At 38.5% G+C, this 20,308-nt stretch overlaps 1 protein-coding gene across 12 annotated transcripts in view; it reads left to right on the top strand.

Moving 5' to 3' along the window:
- MAGI1 (membrane associated guanylate kinase, WW and PDZ domain containing 1) overlaps positions 1 to 20,308 on the top strand; it is a 1,125,105-nt gene that overhangs the window by 1,084,068 nt on the left and 20,729 nt on the right. For all 12 annotated transcript variants that reach the window (XM_086939094.1, XM_086939091.1, XM_086939093.1 and 9 more), the window contains 4 exons: positions 6,924 to 7,014; positions 15,294 to 15,354; positions 17,707 to 17,850; positions 18,793 to 18,931. In XM_086939094.1, the coding sequence (XP_086795220.1) occupies positions 6,924 to 7,014; positions 15,294 to 15,354; positions 17,707 to 17,850; positions 18,793 to 18,931 (435 nt within the window). The remainder of the gene's footprint in view (positions 1 to 6,923; positions 7,015 to 15,293; positions 15,355 to 17,706; positions 17,851 to 18,792; positions 18,932 to 20,308) is intronic.

Below are 20,308 nucleotides of genomic sequence, written 5' to 3'. Positions count from 1 at the left end.
CCATTTCCATCACCTTGTACAAGTCGGCATAGTAAACTCCTACACTAGCTTATGCCACCTTTTTGTGCGCGTTGAAGTCTTCACCGACTTTTACTCAATAAGGACGTCCAATTTCTACTTGTGGTTCTGTCCACCTAGCCCTTTTATTGGTATTACTCTTGCTGCTCAATCTGGACTGGTGCTTAAGTTGAGCGGGTGTGTTACAGGTACTCAGCACAATAACAGTCCACCACATAGTGGCACTACTTGTTTAATTTATAAATGTGCAGAACATTTGTTTAATAATTTAATATAAATTAACATTATGAGAACATGCTACTGTTGGCGTGGGCTGGGACCAAAATGTTGTCATCAGTTAGGTTTAGCGCGGAAGAGAGAGCTTGGAAATGTATTGGAAGTCAAGGAACAAGCTAGACATCTGAAACCTGTAATTCATTAATAGTTTAAGTTCAGTCAATGCTGAGATTTGTATTGTCGCTTTAAACTTTATTGCTCATTAGGAGATTAGTAAAGTTCTTTCTTTATTTAGTTAGCCCATTAATCAAATACGTTTACAGAAAGTTCATGAAAAGAAATGGTTAGAACAAAGCATCAAATAATAAGATTGCCTTGAGTGTGTTTCGAAAAGGAATACGTTCCCTATCCTATAAATCAGGTTCAGAAATTTAGATTCTAAGAACCCATAAATCATTCTTATACAATGGAAAAGAGTGAAATTAAAACACAATAAAGCTTCAAAGTTTAATTAGAGTAGCAGTTCCCCCCATAAAGAGTAGTTAGTAAGACTAGACTTTATGAATCAAAATAAGTCTGCATGAAGTTGCACTAGCAAGATGTCATATCAAATAGTCTAGGGGAACAGCAGCAGAAGTAGCCACAACTGTCAGGAGTTTGGTCAAGGATAAAGGGAATAGCTGGCTTAACCCCTTCGATGCTCATGACGGAACGGTTCCGTCATGAACGTCGGCTGACCTGTGCTCATGACGGAACCGTTCTGTCATGGTTCCATAAGCCCAATGGAACGTTCAGCACAGCGCACAAATTTGCGCCGTGCTGATGAGGTTAAAATCAACCTAGAAACGTGCAAATATAAAAGTCAAAACATGTCAACCATTGTACCAGGCTTCTTTCTCCATGAATCAGTCGGAAGACACTTTCTTTAGTAAGCAGGTTCAGCTACTCCATTCCCTCAGAAAAACATGGAGATAAAACTTTTTATCATATGGTTAGCTTCTGACAGCCTTGCATCTTTAGATTGTGGAAACATAGGCATAGTTCCCACCCACAGGCCTTAAGCATCTATTAACCTTATGTATCTCAACGTATTTCACTGCGAGAACAATGAAACACGAACTAAGCAACAAAAATCCCTCTTAGGTAATTCCATCCTTTTAAGCTATGAATTGATCATTATTGTTTTAATACACAAATTATTCTATTTAAACGTTCTATGAAACATAAGAAAATAAGAAGTTCATGTCATTCAGGAATACAATGTTGCTTAATAAAGTAATACATTTTGTTAAAGAGAAAGATTTTGCAGTTATGACAACCTCTAACCATGTCATTCTTGGGCCAAGCTTCTAAATCACGTTGTGCACTTTTCAGCAATATGGACTTCCCTTCTAGCTGGAAATGCTTGTTTCATGGCCTTTTTAGTGCCTACATGAATAACAATGACTGCCTACTGACATTTAGCACATTTTAAATGTCGGTTTAACGTTAAGTTTTACACTTTTTATGGCAAATTTTTCATACAATGCTAATGAATGTAATTAATTTTCATTGGAATGTATAGGCTCTATTACTACCTATTCTTATAACGTTGGGTAGAATTAAATTGCCTGATGTTTCACTGGTGCAAGGTTAGTAGGTGTATTGGAGCTGTTATTTGCAGAGCTGGCAGGTGGGTGGTGCAAGATGCAGTGGCCTCCTGATGTTGTCTCTGCTACTTATTATTTTTACAAATTAAACACTGGTCTGAACACTTCACTTCCCAACTCCTCGATGGATTTTTTTTATTTTTTAGCTAGCACTATTCAGCAGAGTGGTGATGCCTGGTCATTCATTGTGATAGGTGAAGGAGGAGTTTTTCTCCCCTGGCTATGCATATATTTTGTGTTTGTAGCATGTCAATAGGTCTGTGAAAAGACTTGAAGCATAAAAGATGTTCATTTCCACATGCAATATGCTAGAGTTCTCTTCTCTGTGAGGTAATTGCATATCTCCACTCTTTGAATATTGTCACATTTCATACCATATTTTGCCACAAAATGAGTGAGATGCATTGTAGTGTCACTTTCATGTAAATAGATATTGTCAGGCACCCTAGTCAAGACCTACAATTGATTTGCAAGAGACGTCATTTCTTCTCTGTGGGTGAGTGAAAGCTTGCTGCAATGGAAAACTCTTTATTGTATTTAAGCCTAAAGAGTGGAAGGAAATGCAGCGCATCAGTGAATGTCATATCTTCTGTCTTCCATCCAAACCACAAAGAACAAGCTCCTCCCAAATACCTTTCGCCATGGGTAGACCAACCAACGACATAGGATATACTTACTATGGCTCCTACCAGTGAGACCAGTTATTGTGATTTCTGCCCTGATTATTTTCTGCCTTTCTTCAGCATGTGCCAGGAAGGTTTGGGTCTTCTGGCAATGTGGCTTAGTTTAATTTTTCTAGGGGCAGGCTTCCACCCTGATCTGGTGGGACCGTCAACTGATTTTTGCACTTGACTTATTGTACCATGGACCCTGATTTTCTTCCTTCATTCAATTGTAAACTTCAAGATAATCTTCCTGAATTCAAGAGCAGTCAGCAAGAATAATTAGGCATGGAATGGTACTGCCATACCTGAAATAATCCGATTTGCCCGACATCACAATAGCCAAATCCTATTAATGAAAAGACCCACATAGATTAGAAGGGCCTGATTGGAAGTATCAAGTAAATGGCATATTGCTTGGGGTTTCCCTCTTTCCAAAAAATAAGAATCTAACTAAAAAAACAATAAGAGGTAGCTATTGTGCCAAAGATGGCTTCCAAGCCATGAAAGCCATCATATTATCTGTAATAACTGCAATGGGTTACAAAAGAAGCACACCTCAAACCACCTTTTCCCTTAATGTATTCATCTACAATCTTTGTATACAGCTATGGATGCATTCCATAGGAAATATTATATTGCATGTTTGCATCAGATGTGAGCTCTTAACTTAAGACACCAATGTCCACAGTGCTAGCATTGCTGTCATGGATAGAAACCAGTGCTGAGAAGTTTTTACTGCTAGCTCCTATTGCTCTGGCTTTGTTTAATGCACATCTGCAAGGATGGTTCACCATAATTAAATGACTACTTAAAAATTCAATTCTTGAAGAGTTTTTTATAGTTGCTATAGATTCTGGTAAGAACCCTGGATTATCTTTGCTCAGAAGGCCAATGTAGAGATGGCAGTGGGTGTTGGTCCTTCATTTAATTCCATTTCTTCAAGTTGTCATTTGTGTTTTTATCAGCGTCTTGTGTGACCATCCTGACAGACTGAGTCAAACTCTTAGAATTACTCTGAACAAAATAATCATCTGAAAGATTATGTACTCCGTCAAGCATTTTATTTGTGCTAATTTACTTTCAAATAATTCCTTTGATATCGTGAGACTGTCTCTTTAGTTTGGTTGTAGAAGAATGTGCAGTTATGGACTTGATTCTTCTTTTGCACTTGCATTATTTTAAAAGATATGTACACTATGTAGGATTTATTTCTTGTGAGGGCTCATCACTGGTATTAGAAAACTTTGGGGAAAGCAAGCGAACAAGAGCATCAGTGAACACTGAGTCGGAGCAGATAATTTGCATACCCACAATCCTTTGTACGCAAACTGAAATCCTTTGAGGATTCTCATTACTGTGGAGACAGCTGTACTGGGGCCAGAGCAGCAGCTTTTCCTACATGGAAACACATTTTAATCCTCTCATCCTAGTGTTGGAGAATAATTGCACATACAGATGCACAGTTAAAGAGACAGGGTTTTTATTTTCGTGAGAACCACCACTGCAACGGCTGTTTTGTTCTCATAATAACGCCTCGGTGAGCTGTTTACATGTTATTGACCCCATGTGTTTGAAACATGTTTTTCACTGAATGTGAATTGAAAGATATTCTAAATAAATAATCCTTTGTGTGCTTCCTGCCTATCTCTGCGCATCTCCAAGACCCAGTGAGCGGACACTTGCTCACACGTTAGGGGGAAACATGTGGTTGTACCTCCACTGTTATGTAATGTGTATAGTGAAATATTAGGATCCCAGTGTAAAGACAATTTATGTACATCTTTAATTTCCTAACCTGGCAAAGAGTTTGTGCGTTTTAACCTTGTGATCGGATCAGGTGGGAGATATTTAGTAAAATGCTGAAGTACTTCAGTTTCCCAGCTATTTTGTTCCTTCTTATTATTATTACCTTGTTTATTAATGCTTTGGCTTGGCAGTTCGGGCTGGACTGTTCCCATGAGGCACAGGGTCAAGACTAATTTGCATATGGCCATGTCTGAACTGAGTTGACTTGGTGAGAAAAATAACGATGGATTGAACCCAGATCTGTGACTGGGGGTGAATGTTTTGCCATTGTGCAACATTCCGTCCATCATCTTGTTTGTTTGGCATCAATTAATGGCATGAGTTTGGCTTGCCTTGCCATTAAGAGAGGGACACATCAAGGAGTTTCTTTGTCCCCTATTCTCTTTGACCTAGTTCTCGAGCCAATCTTTAATTACTTAGTTTGAGATGCAAATATTGACCGTCAACTAGGAAGGGGTATTGTCTGTACGTGTTGGTACACACTGATAACTTATCGTTACTCTTGAACCCAGATGATATAACACTTGTCCAATAAGTGATTGATCTCTAGAGATGGTTGTCAGGTATACACTATTTTAATTGAGGACTGGGGCTCTGTCTTTGTTCAGAACTTATCATATAGGTCATGTTCAACTTCCTGAGATTAAATGGCCTTCAGAAAGCATTAAGTACTTGGAAATAACAATCTAGTTGGGGGGCTTTGATATTAGGTACTAATGATTTTAAGAGTCTCCTTTTTAACTTTGTATTGGTGGGTAAGTGTAATTTTGTAAACGTTACATATTTGACAGTTTAACCATAAATTACAGATATCATTAACTTTAATGTGATTTGAGGAACTAAAGAGGTTGGAGGAAATCCTAATATAAATGTTGAGGGGAGAGGTTTCCCAGATCTTATTTGAACATTGCTTTGCATTCCAACAATTACGAGCTTGCTTTGCAATACTTTGAAGAAGTTGTCTTTGGAAATGGTAGAATCCCTAACTTCAATATTTTGAGAGGAGGTGTTCTCAATGAATTTCATGTATACCGTGACCAAGGATTGTCTTTTGTTCAGCAAACAATTTGCACATAGTATATTCGAGTTAACCTCACCTTAAAGAAGATAGTTCATATTGGGCTTTGGTTCAGCGAAAGCGCCTCATTTAATGTATTATTTTTCAAGGATGGAATCTTTTGAAGGGAAATCGCGTTTGCTCTAAGTTTCAAATCCGATCAATGGGTTCAAAAATAATTATGCTAGGATTTGATGAACACAGCTCTTTTAACATTTCAAGATTTATATCATGAAAATTATGACTGTGATGGCAAAACGAATATTTAGAGCCTTTGGAAGACATCGAGAAGCTTGAATGTGGAGGTCTAGATACTTGATCAGAGCTTTTACCCACCCCCGGAGACAAGTGTATATAAATGAGTGTTGTTGAAAAGGCTTCTTTATCTGACCTTCCTATCTTTCCCTCTCTGTCTGCTTACCTTTTGTGTTTTCTGTACTTTTCTTTTGCAAGGGTGTTTTTTTTATTTTTGTTAAGAGCAATGGCATCTTGTATGCCCTTACTGCAATTAACATAATTGTATTGCTCTTTTGCAAACTATCTTTTTTCATACTTCATATTGTAGGGTGACAGCAGATTTGTATATAGCAAATTTCAGTAAAAAATAAATAGGTTGATACCAATATCACAAAAGGAGTTATAATTAAGTGTGAGTAGGAAGAATTTAAGTCTGAAAGTGAAGTGGGATAAAGATGTTTTCATTGGCACTAAGAAATTAGTATTGGGGGAGGAGATGAAGAAGTGAGGTTTGCATCACATTAGTTTGTATTTTTGCATCTTCCTAAATGGAGTGACCTGACATGGAGATGGGTAAACAAAGGCTAGAAATAATTTTAAAGATTTTAGCACAGGTCCTTGTTTCTTCTGCTCCTGAAATTGGCTAATCTCCAAACTTTTACAGCCTTGAATTCATTGGTTTGTAGTATACATTTTATGGAATAAGGAAGTTGTTTATATGCCCCTTCTAAAGAATATTTTAGAATTGAGTTGACTAGCGCTTATGACTATGAAGTGGTGCGTCATTCATATTTTACTGCATGTGTGTTTTCCATCATAAGTTAATAGCATTTATCTTGGGCATTCTTCATGGCAGCTATATCCATGAACCTTTTCCACGTCTAAACCTGTGTACTTTGGTCTTACGAAATGTTTCCTCTGATTTAATAAGCAACTGCACCCATACTAAGGCTTGTGTGCCATGCTAACAAAGTCTAGGGACAAACATGGTGCACTGTATAGCTAGTTAACATTCAACCGTACACATTGTGCTCAAGAGGAACTCCCGGACATAGAATCTCTGAAATCATGTTTTCATGGATTCTCTCTCTGAGTAACTATTGAACTGACTGCACTGCTGCCTTTATTTCAACCATTACTTCCTATTTCATTTCTGACTAACCTACGTCTTATAAATCACTTCTAGCGCATGTTTTCCTTGAATAAAATAGTCTTATTTTCTAATTGTTTAGAATGTTTTGACAATCATTGCTTAACTATAAAATGTGTTTACAGAATCTTCCAATGCTTCTTTGTTGACAAATGCAGAGAAAATTGCTACAATAACAACCACGCATACCCCTCAACAGACACCACAGGAGACGAGGTAAGTTAATGTGCCTTTATTGCGTAATAATCCAATAAGATTTGTAAACTATTTTGAAATTGTTTACTCAACGCTAACATAATTCTAAAGCCTAGAAAATTTGACAGCGTAATCATAATTTAATATTTAAATTTGGTCAATTCACTTACCGAAAGCTAATGTTCTGAACCTTAGTCCTTGTTCAAGATAAGTTAAAGAACAAAAAAAGTGTGAAGGTTAACACACACTCACCTACACACACTGTACTCATTAAGCAACTCCAATTGTAATCTTTAAGATTACATTTCTTATTTGTGCATTATGCAGCTGGTGTTTTGTTGTGAAATGGATGGTGCATAACTAAGTTTCACTGTTTAAATAACCATACTATAAATGCATTTCTGAAAGTTCAGGTGTTATTGTGCTGATCTCTCTTTGAAGTAGAATTATAGAGAGATTTGCTATTGTTCCTTTTTTGTGTCTTGAAAAGATATCTGGTAAACTTCCTTGCTCCGAGTTGTTCTCTGTCAGTCCAGCTTTGAGCTCTGGCAGTTTCTAAGTTGTCAGTATGATTGATATCAAAGAAAACTAAGTATTTTTAGTGGCACACGTTGAACATTGGGTAATATGGTGGCTAAAGGCAGGTAGGACCATGTCCATTAAAAATGGGAGATGGCTTGCAAGAGGCATAGAGAAAGAAAAACCGACCTGTGGATCCTTAAGGATTTTGTAAATCCAGGTATGTTAAGAACATGATGTCCAACTTTAAGAATGAAGTTGAGTCAGTCGTTAAATATTTAATATGGTGACTTCAAAACAGTTACAGGATCCATGAAATGTGTTGCGGCATTTCTATGAATGTATATACTGTAAGATTGTCAAGTACGAACATGATAATGTTGGGCTAGGACACCTGCTAGTGATATGCCACATGATCTTTGGGGACTATTCAGCACAATGTTTTAGCAGTGTTTGCAGTTACAAAAAGTAGTGGGGGTTTTATGGCTACAACCTAAGATCAATTGCAGAAGACAATTGCCCAATACATTTAACCGTTGCAAATGGCACAATAGGATACAGACTTCAAGGCAAGTACTGATGATTGATATTGTTATGTTGGAGTATAGACTCTCTGTAAAGAAACATTTCATATTTACTAATACCAGAACCTGAGATGATTGGTTCAACATAAAATTAATATAAGTGCCAGATCCATTGAGTTGGGACGCTAATGGATATTTTCTGTGATGCTTTTAGGAGTCCTTATGCATGTTCCATGTTGTTCACTTGGAATTATTGTAGTGTTAAAGCACTCTTTTCCATTCCTAACTATCCCAGAGACACCTTGATTTTCTTACTCTTACTTCTCTTTTGAATACTTTCTACAAACATTCCCTTACCTGTTGTGTTTCTAATGTATACATGTACTTACCTAGTTCCCCCTTGTTCTTGAGAAATTTCGTTAAAGTTGCTTCCATTTGTTAACTTCGGGGCGGATTTACAGTTTGGCGTAGAAGGGAGTCCATAACTCTGCTTCTAAGGGAAGGTACGCCAGACTGATTTACAGTTGGGTGCCCCTAAAGAGTGTCAGTGATGTTACGCCTCAGTTACTGACTTGCTCCTCTGACAGCCCACTGATAGTCTGTTGGAGGTTTGGCCATTCAACCTTCCACATGATTTAGGGTGGGCTGTTGAATGGCCAGTTTTCCTCATCTTACTGCTGTGAAAACCCAGTGGTAAGGGTCAATAAAAAATGTTTCAACGACCTCCCCCGCACCATTGGAGAAATCTCTGACGGTGTGGGGGTTATTCGTTTTTGTTAATTAAAAAACAAAATCCCGCTTCTTGATTTTTTTTTTTTTTTTTTTAAACCAAAAACAAGTTTAGTTTGTCCATCAAACTAAACTAAAAATATCGACTTGGGCTGGTGGACATCTCTAAATTCGGAGTACAGGTACTCTGTAAGCACAAATATTTGATTCATATGCACATGCTGCATTTCTGCTTCTGCTGCAGGACGTGACAGACCACCCTCACTTCAGCCTACTAAATTAGTGTGGACACAAATATTAAGGTGCTTCATCCCTATTTACCATATATAAATATATATATATATATATATATATATATATATATATATATTTTCCGAAACATGTTTGGCGTTATAGCCACAAATTCACTGTGAAGAAATTACCTCGTGTGCTGCGGCTGACTGAATAAATGGATTAAGCATATGTCGGGTGTGGTGTCCATCTGTGTGAGCAGCTTTCTTCTGGATATTATGTGGCCTGCTCTGGCCACGGAGACTACCACCCTGCAGACATGCAGGTTTGTGCTTCCAGTAGGAGGCACAAGAAGGAACAACGTGCCTGTTCAGTTTAGCGGAAAATAAGCAGCAGACTTGATATGCTGGATACAGTGGCCCGATGAAGTTGAGAGGTGATTTAACAAAGACCGCGTCACCTTTAGGCAATCAAATACTTACCCTGCACTACAACTACCACAGCGCTTTACACATTCATGCCCATGGGGGCGGGACTTTGAGGAACAATCAAGTGCGCAGAAACTGCCGCTGTTTTTGCTTTTCACTCGCACCATGCCAGTGAGCAAGGAACTTTCCTGAAACCTGTTTATCGATATGGCAACAAATTCACTGTGAAGGCATTACCTCGTGTGCTGCGGCTGACTGAATAAATGGATTAAGCATGCGTCGGATGTGGTGTCTCCATCTGTATATATTTATATATATATATATATATATATATATATATATATATATTTTTTTTTTTTTTTTTTAAAGGAAATTCTGAACTTTCATACCACTTACCATTTTGCTACAGGGTTGTACTGCCCATTTATCTCATCAGTTATTATCTAGCAAGGAAGCAAGAGGATCTGGAGCCATACGTGGCTTTTAGAAGGACTAATGCCACAGCTGGTGCCTCTGTCACTGTCCCTGGGGTTTGTTGAAGCAGTCACATTGGGGGCATGAGCAGAATGAGAGCAAAGAGAGTTGAAAGAGGGATAAATGCAAAGGATTGATGGAAAAAGATGAAAGGAGCAAGGCTGTTTTCAGTGCATTTGCGAACGCTGCTTTTAGTTCCCAATCTGGAACTGTTCACCTAGCTAATGTCACATAAACAATTGTTATTTCCCCAGACTGTATAGCCTGATTTGGCCATGCTCCCTAAATGTATGATTGGTTGACTACCAAGCATTGCAGGCAATATTAAAGGCATATCATATGTCGCCTACTTGGCATCACCCCTGTCCTCCAGTTTGAAGTTGATGGTCTTTTGAATGACAGTTTTTTTAGATTATTCTTTATCTATTACCACTGCTATCAAAGACAAATGACCTGCTACTATGCCCTCTTAACATTGGTATTACTAAATCACCCATTAAAGGAGTCAGTTTTCTTTCAAGCAGTTTTGACATTCAAAGAGTATGCAGTAGCTCTATTGTTGCCAATAAAAAGAATTTTAAGGGGGTCGAGGGAATATATTTAATGACCTGTCATTTCATTTCCCTACAACATAAACCTAAATATATAGAAATGACCGGTCCTCTATGTGTTGCTGTACTAGTAACTGAGAAAACAGGACTCATGCAAACAGTGAATGAGTTACAACTGGCTGAGATATTCCCATCAGCCCACCCTTCTGGCTGAGTCTCATCATATGGGATATTTGTTAATCCATCCAACCAGCCGCCCAAGCCATCAAATGATGGTGCGGATATGGATGTGGAGTAGAAACTCTAGCCAGAATGTTACTCAGAGGGTAGTGCTAAGGGTGTGTAGTGCAGTGCTGTGGTGAAGGAAAAATTAAAATTAACGACTCAGACAAAAAAATATGTTTAATGAAAATTGTCTAAGTGTCAAGGTTAAAATCACGCCGGGTAGCCTAAATATATAACTACACTATGACGCTGTGCAGGACGGTCAACATGTTTCAGCCAAATTGGAAGTCTATCTGGCTTTCGTCAGGACCTAGATAATAAACTACTGCAACATAGAAAACGTGAAAGTGCAAAATAGTAACAAAAAGAATAACAGAAATATTTTTGGTGTTATATTATATAGAGATACTTATATCTACCAGGACCTTCGAGCCCCAATGTTCACAAGGAAGATGTAAATTGTGTCTTAATCCTGTTGAAAAAAACACATATAAAAACAGACACATATTTACATGTATATCCATATATTCACAAAGAGACTGTACAGACAACAAAATAGCATAAGTATATTGTACTCAGCTTATTCTTGAGTATACTCACTCTTTCACAGAAGAAATAACCTATCTGTGAATACTCACCGCGCTTTGCGTGGGAGATGACCTCACCTCACCCGGCAACCGCTCGGGAATATGAGGCCCCGCTCTAAGGTGCAAAAAGGAAGAAGGAGGCATAAATACCATAGTTATATGCCCCAGCTAGTAGCTATTACATCCAATCTCTAACATTCTTAGTGTGGACAGAATCAGTATAAACCATGGTCACAACCACACAGGTATTAGCAAAGGAAAGAGGAAAGCACATACTCCTGGCAATATGAAGGGAACTATTTACTACAGTCCCAAATCTATCACAGGTTTAGATTAAATCAGAAACCAAGCTGTTCCATTGTCATAAACTAAACCTAGATAGTTGTTTTTATAAAGGTTTGTTTAAGGGCTAATCTAAATACCAGAAGGAGGAGACCTTACTTGTCCGTCGGTACCTCTCTCAGTCATCCGAGAGGAAGTGGAGGTACCGACTGGACCGGGCTCCTCCTTTTTATACTGGAGTCGATTGAATAATTGGCTTGTTTGGCTCCGTTTCACCCGCCAAAATCAGGGCTAATTGGTGATTCCGAGGCGCTTGTATCATTGCGCATGTGTATAGCCAAATCATAATTGTGACTCGTTTAGAAGGCTTGCACGTTGTTAAGAACTCCACTGAAAGCGTGCGCTAACACTCGACGCATGCGCACAAGATAAAGCGTCCAGCGTCATGTAAACGGCGGACCTGCTTATCCCTTGCGCAGCAGTACTAATGGATAAGCCTTTCCGAATGAAAAGCTGGTAAATCCCGCTGTTGTCAGAAAAAAAGAAGAATGGCTGGCAGTTAGTGAAGCATGTAAAGGTCAACTATTGAGATCGACATGAATACGGCGAAGGGGTAAAGAAAGATGATGACAGTTCAATTAAATACAGCCATCGTGCATCATAGAAACAGCGAAACGCGTCTCTGCCGCGCAATCGCAATGTATTAAATTAACAAAAACCAGAAACCAGAAAACTTTCTTCAAGAGACCAAAGACCTATTATGTGTTCCCAATATCAAGTCTCTGTAGTGTAGGGCAACATAGTCATACATGTGATGTTATGAACTGGACTATTTATATCCATACAGGCAGGTCAGATAGTGTTTTGTGTTAACACATAAATGAATGGTGAATGATATATGAAAGAGAGTGTCCCTGATGGTACATTCAGTGCAAAAAGTCAACGTGGGAGAATGCATTAAACACCACTTGAACTCGTCAAAATATGATAAAGGGATTTTAGACAAATGTATACAGGCAGGTGACTTTAGAGGGTGATATAGCTGAAATATTCCTATCCCTTCACAACTAGAGATAAAAAAGGGGGGGGGCTGTCTTGAAGGATGTGGGTATATAGCGGGATGCTTAGATAGAAATCCACGGAATGGAATCATTCAATCCTCTGCTGTCACTACGGAACTTGAAAATCCATTTTTGCTCCTTAATGAATAAAAACTTAGATTTATCACTGATGTGTGGTGGGATTTAAGGATGTTCCAAGATCACCCACTTCAAATCTTCTGCTTGATGTTTCATTGACAAGAAATGATTAGTGAGACAGGTGGACTGTTTGACACCGGATGGTGCTTTATGTTCGCTAATACGAACCTTAATTTTCCGTGTAGTGTGGCCAATGTACCTGAGTGAACACAGGCAGGTGATCATGTATATAACCCCCTCGGTGTTGCAATTAGTATGTTTCCGGAGTAACCATGGATTTCCTGTAACTATGTCCACTTGGTCCGCTTTGTATGTCTGAGGGCATGCGCTACAAGAGCCACATGGGAAATGGCCACGTACTGGTGGAATGTGCCACAATGTATTTTGTGTTTCTGTCACTTTTGGTCTAGGTCTAGTAAGGACCAGACTAGCCCGTAAACTACGGGCCTTCTTGAAAGAAAACACGGGTGGAGGAATGTTGGTTTGGGCTATGTTCAAAATATCCCAATGTTTTCGCACTGTCTTTTGAATCCTGTTAGAGAGGACACTGAATGTGCTGACAAAAGTCAGCCTATCCAAGGGCGCCTTTTCAGGTCTTTTATCCAAAAGTGCCTCCCTGTTATTGTTGGAGGCCCCTTTCCAGGCTTTTCTTACCAAATAGCGTGGATACTGCCGTTCTTGTAGTTGTTAAGACAGAATACGGGCATGTTTGTCAAAAAGAGATTTGGAAGAACAGTTTCTGCGAATTCTCATAAACTGTCCTACTGGGAGATTCTCCCGTAAAGCCCGGGGGTGATGGCTATTAAAAGCCAACAGGGAATTCCTGAACATTGGTTTTTTATAGAGTTTGCATTCAAGTTTGCCATCTTTGGGGAAAAATAAGAATATCCAGGAATGGCAATTCAATCCGGCTAAACTCAACAGTGAATTTGAGATATTGGTTTTGATTGTTCAGCCAATCATGAAATGATTTCACCTCTGATGGTGTACCTCGCCAAACCAAAAGAATGTCATCTATGTATCTCTTCCATAGCACCACCTGATGGAAGTAGGGGTTGCTATGGTTGAGAACATGATTCTGTTCAAACAAGTGAACATAAAGGTTAGCGAGGCTGGGGGCAAAAATACTCCCCATAGATCTTCCTGAGGTTTGGAGATAGATCTGATCTTCGAATTTGAAGTAGTTCTCCATCATTGCCAATCTGGCACACTCCATGATGAAATTCACTGGAGTGATACTCTGTAGATCACGTGTGGCAAGAAGAGATCTAATGGCCTCCAGAGTTTCTTCCTGCGGTATGCAGGTATACAGGGACTCAACGTCGAAACTTATCAAAAGGTCAGTCCCGGCGTCGAATTCCACCTCCGGTAAGAGTTTTAGGACGTCAGCCGTATCTTGCAGATATGTGGGCATTTCTTTTACAAGAGGCCTCAGGAAGAAATCCACAAAGGTGGACAAGGGTTCCAGTAAGGAGCCAATACCCGAAATAATCTGGCGTCCTGGAGGGGGCCGAGCAGGTTTGTGGATTTTTGGCAAACAGTAAAACCCAGGCATGACCGGTCTGTTTGTTACCAAAGATTTAGCTTCTTGGGGTGTGATCCACCCTTCCAAACTCCCTTCCTCCACTAAGGTCTTAATCTCTGTGATTGGTCCCTCATCGCGTGTTGTGGGCTGATCGTAGCTCTATTGTTGTCCATATCCCTTGTTATCATGAACATGTGATTTAATACATCTGTCTTTTGTTTGAAATATCTAGATCATCAAAGCAAGGCATTTACCTCATGCATCATTCTCACATTAAGAGAACTTTTCCCTTACCTTGGGGTTTCCTGCAGTGCTTATATCCCTACTGCCGGTATACATCTGGACGCCATTGCCAACTCCAGAGATTTTAGATTTCGTTTCACTGTATTCATTACTATTTGATGGTCCTGAAAAAGGATAGATCTGAAACCAGATGAACTCCACCTAAACGTGATTTCTTTTTTTTAAACCCTCCTCTGTTAGCCTACAAAGTAGGAATGTAATTGTTACCTTCTTCACTAGAAGGACTGTTGCCATGCAACAGGGACTTTTGCTTTTAACAGTAGATGGATCTTTTGAATTATTCTTTATTGGCCTTTGTTATCGGGTTGTTTTGATTAGAGGAAGTATGTTGACATTTTGTAATTTTAGTGTAATTGAATGAAATAGTATAATTATAGGATTTTTTCTATAACAGCAATTGTAACTTAACAATGCACATTAGAGTCTACTGTTGGGGAGAGGGGGGGGGTCTTTTTGATATCCATGAAACCTGTGTGTGAAGATGAATTCATTTTGCTACTGCATCATCTGTCTAAGGAAACCAAAAGTACTATATATCTGCAGCGAATTTAAAGTGACCTAAATGTTTACTACACATAGAAAACATTCCGAATTTTCTATAAATTAACACTTTGTGTTATGATTCAGAAAATGTCAGTCTGTTCTTCGTTGATATGTTGTGGTTGAATGGTTCAGACGTCCAGCTGAAACTGCTGCTTGACTTGTATATTGTTTGTTTTACAGGAACAACTCAAAACCAAAGCAAGAGACACAGTTTGAGTTTAAACCTGCACCAGTAACACAGGTGACAATTTATCTTTCTTTACATTGTTGATATTTTGCTAGTGAAAGCATATATTTATTTAACTCCTTAATCTTCGAATAGCCATAACGCATTAACTCTTACCCACCACTCTGAAAGTAATGTACCTCTGTATTTTCTTTTGGTCAAGAGGGCAGCCTCAGTCAAAAAATTGTCAAAGATTGTAAACTTGGAAATATTTCTGCTTTGAAAGCCACAAAACTCCTGGCCAGGCACTAAAGACTGGAGAATCAAGCAATTGAATGTATCACATCAACTGACCATAAAAGGTCATATCAAACCCACGATAAAGTATTCCACTGATTCCCTGTCAACATGAGTATTAAATTGAAGGTTGTGTACAGTATTCGTGAAGTATACAAGAGCAAAGGTCTGGTTTACCTGCAGGAACTGGCACCGTATTAAACACATACAGCACTTCATTCAGTATCCACCCATCATATGAATTTTGCAAGAGGATGAAACACAGGAGTTTACAGGTCATTCAAGGATATCCCCTCTGGAATGCCCTCAGTCTGCCCATTAGATTAAACCCAACTACATGCATTTCAGAAATCTTTTGAAAACTAAATCTGTTCTGCTGAACAGATCTCGGAACAGGGGTGTTGATTGAAGAATATCTGACTCTTAAGTACCTGTCCTCTAGACTCCCTATACTGCCATTGTTTGTGGATGTTCTCCCATCTGACCAGTACTCTGATCAAAGGTGAGAAACATTACTTGATAAAAACTCATATCAAATACATATCTATTTCCAAACTGAATATATTGATCACACCACATACTGCCCTCTATCACTTGGGTTTAGGAGCCGCTTTAGTGTTTTGTGAACTTGAATGCTTATCACTAATCAGGCTGATCTACCACAAATATATTTTCTGCACTCTTCTCTGTTTTTATGATGACACTTCAGTTAAGGCCAGGTCTTTTCTCCAATCTTGTTTTTGGAGGTCTTTGTTAAAGGAGGCATTGCCAATGGTCCGAATGCTTATACCTCGGCCAGCCCATATAAGTTTTATTTTTAGTCTTATTCATCTGTCCCTGAGCTTCTCCAAAAATATATATGGTGTAATGCTTTAATTTATTTTTTTGATCTTTACCGAATTTTTCTAACCTCTTCGCCGCTAATGACAAGGGTAACTCGTCATGGACTTTCCATTGATTTCAATGGAAATTATATGAGAGCAGGAATAATGCCTTAACAGTAAAGGGGTTAAACTACTTCTAAGCTTTATTCTCAATGTGTAACAATTAGTGCCCAGTGGTGAAATGTTTCCTTCTTAGCCTGTGTGTGTTAAATATTTGAAGTGGAACTGTTTTGACATGTGTCATCTCCAGCGAACTTACTACGCATTGATGTCATTTTATGTGGTAGACGCTTCATAATGTTTCAGGCTATTGCAGATGAACACAGTCAGAAGATACCTTAAGGCAGTCATCATTTATGTACGTATTTCTGGAGCATGAATTGCAGGGGAGTTAGTTTTACAGTAACTTACATGTCATATTCTTCAATTAGAGCAAAGAAGACTGCAATCCTTATTGTATGTGGCGTTCATGTACGGCAATATGAATGCCACGCTACCGGCTGTCCATTATTAAAGCCTGCTGTCTGAGTTGTGGTCCATTGTCACATGTATATGTAAGCGTGTGCACAGTTTACCCACAACTTGAACATTTTGAGCCATCCATAGCTTGAAGTTTTTGACTGTTAAGAACCTGGATGTGACCTGTATTATTTAAGGACTAGTGGATTTTTCAACGGTTGACAACACTAATTTTGCAGTAGATAGACAACCAAGTCAAAAACGATACTGACTTGATATCAAGCATGGTTCAGTGCCCTCTTTGTAATGGAGCCAAGCTGAGAAAAAAAGCAGGTATGGCAGGTCTGCAGTGGGGGTGGAGGGGAGTCATATGGCAGCCAGTCTGGATCACTACTCTTTCCCTAGTATACTCTACCCACCCCTTCACCTTGCAAAATATAATCCAGTGCATTGGTTTTCTGCTGCTTTGTCAGGAGGCATTTTTTTTCAATCCCGTCACACTATTTCAGCGACTAGTGAATTTGAGGGTTACATTTTCAGTAGATTAGATCGGGGGCGCCTCTTGCCCTATAGTGCTTTAGTAGCTTTACGTTGTTTATCCAATAATGAACCCTCATCTGCGAGAAGACTCAATAAATGGATGTCTATATTCAGCTCATCAAATAATTTTTACACTGCAGGATCGGGACCTGTAATTTTTCAGAACTTTATAGTAGTCCCAATAGCAGTGCAGTGTACCATAAGGTATTTCCTATTGTATATTTATATGTCTATTGTTTCTGTGCAGGATCAAGACTTTTATAATGTGGAGCTGGATAGAGGAGTCAAAGGATTTGGTTTCAGCCTGCGTGGTGGACGGGAGTACAACATGGATCTTTACGTGCTCCGGTTAGCTGAGGACGGACCTGCTGAAAGATGTGGAAAGATGAAGGTATGCATGCAGGTTTAAATACATTTGTGCTATTTTTGGAATTTGTCAACCAAATAAATACCTGGAAGTCAATTGAGATAAAACAGGTACTGAATTCCTTAACCTAATTTAAAATCCCAATAGCATTATTGTATTGCTTAAAGTGTAGCAAATAACTTCGTTTTTTATGTGTATGTGATAAATAAAATGCTATTTACTTAAATGAAAACAAAACCGTTCATCCCTTTAGGGGTTCATTAAATAGTTTATTTTGCTTTGAATCTTTTGTAGCAGCCAAAAAGGCTGCCTGTAGGAAAATTCAAGGGAAATCTGGGGGTTTAATCTTGACTAAAACACCTATTGAGTTCAACAGATCTTAATGTTGTAGTTAAACAGGGGGCAGGTAAAAAATTGTTCAAGGGCTAGACCACTATTGTGTCCAATACCTAAACACTTAACCACCTTTATTATGTATTTACATTGGGCCACCATCTTGAATAATTTAATATCAATAAAGCCCACGGAGGCAGGTATGCTGTCAATTTCCCATTCCTGTTTAGACTCCCTTCAAAAGTCATTACCATGTATAGGATGTAAAGTTCTCTATACGTGTCTTATTTGTGCTTGGCTCTCTCGATTTGGGGTTCTTTAAAGTGGAATTTCTGAAGCAAACATTTTTCATGAACTTCTTTGATTACTAATAAAATTGATGATCAAAGGGAAAAATGTAACTATTTCTGCAACGTATGCATCAAGATCTGTATTTGCCAACTTGTGGTTTTAATATTATGTTCATATATAGTGTTGGCATATACAAATCTATATTTTGCTGTTGCATGAATATCCGACTGTATTTGAGGAAAAAGTTAAACAGATTTCATACATTGCATGCTAGGCCTACATTTTAAGCCTACTATTCGTGCCTACATATTTGATTCTAAGCTTTTATTTATTTTTGGACAGATTGGTGATGAGATACTGGAGATCAATGGCGAAACCACAAAGAACATGAAGCACGCTCGGGCTATAGAACTGATTAAAAATGGTGGCCGCAGAGTCCGCCTGTTTCTGAAACGTGGAGATGGCTCTGTACCAGAATATGGTGGGTCAAACTATGAAAACATTCCTTCCTTCCCCACCATCACTCCATGAATGTTTTGTCTCCAGATCTGAAGCAGGAATTTCTTACTCTATTCCTTTTCCACCAGTGTCTTACCAACCTTTGCAAAATTTGGTTAATTGCCTCGCTTGTGCTGAAATTTCTTCACATTCTCATCTTTTGCTTGATTCCGTGGACTGGGCCTCAATATAAGGGAGGATCATCATAGCATCTTGTGCGATGATCAGGAAAACTTCTTCTTTGTCCAGCTAAACAAAGAATGTGTATTGAACTGTGCCAAACTGTGACATTGTGGTTTAAAGATGCCACCAAATAGTTATATTCTTTGAATAAGTACACAACTAGGAACCGCAAATGGTCATCGTATGGTCATTTTGAGCAGTAGGTTTGTTAGCCATATTGTCGAACTTGTTAATTACAGGGATATAATGTTTTTATCATTGTATCCCTCGCCCAGTATTTGTTCTTGAATCCATTCTCAATGTACAATTATGCATTTGGCTTATTGAGCATACTAAGAAAAACAAAGTTAATGGAGTCTTAGCATTTTATTGACTGTGTGAACTACATTCCCAGCATGATGTTTGCAACATATCAGGAAAAGAGAACTTATAAATTATAATTATTTTGTATATGTTCCGAGTTTAGTTGTAAAGAGACTTTGAATAATATTGCTGGAAAATACTGTATAATATGTCCTATTTATTTAAGATCATTGTTGAAAATCTATGCCCTAGATATAGGGCCCTTCCCCAACCAAAGGTTTTTGAAGTTTCTATCGAAACTGTGTTTGAAGGATATCCTTAAATTCTACTCCCCTAGTGGGATATATTGCTGTCATGGAACTTTTCTGTCTTTCACTACATTCTTGAAAAAATCATTCTGCACAACATATGAACTGATTTTTTTGTTACACTTTCTACTTACCTTTTCTTGAAAAGTCCAACTAAACCTAAATGTCTGTCTACCTTCTACATTGATTTGAACTAAACTGAAATAGAGCATTTTATAGATCTAAAAACACCATATCCCCAGCGAATATGCCATCCATCACTGGTATGTAGAGCTGTTGCAGTCATACTGTATGAAGCAATCACAAAAGGAAAGTAGTACATGTGTAAGTGATGGCAAGCAATCCTGTACAATTGAGTCAATCTTTCTTAAGTGAACCCAGACACTATCCATGCTTCTGGATATGTGAACATCGCATTGCTATTCGGATTTAAAAGGAACCTCTTTCATTTTGAGGTGCTGGTCTCAAAAAATACCTTATGCTTTGTCAATGTACTGCCTTACCTGGTAACGCCCATATTAAAAATGTAAAAGGCTGAACCTTAAGACTGGCCATGACTATGTGAA

This window comes from Lissotriton vulgaris, chromosome 9, assembly GCF_964263255.1.
Source record: "Lissotriton vulgaris chromosome 9, aLisVul1.2, whole genome shotgun sequence".
Classification (NCBI taxonomy): Eukaryota; Metazoa; Chordata; class Amphibia; order Caudata; family Salamandridae; genus Lissotriton; species Lissotriton vulgaris.
This window is presented reverse-complemented; position numbering and strand designations above follow the sequence as displayed.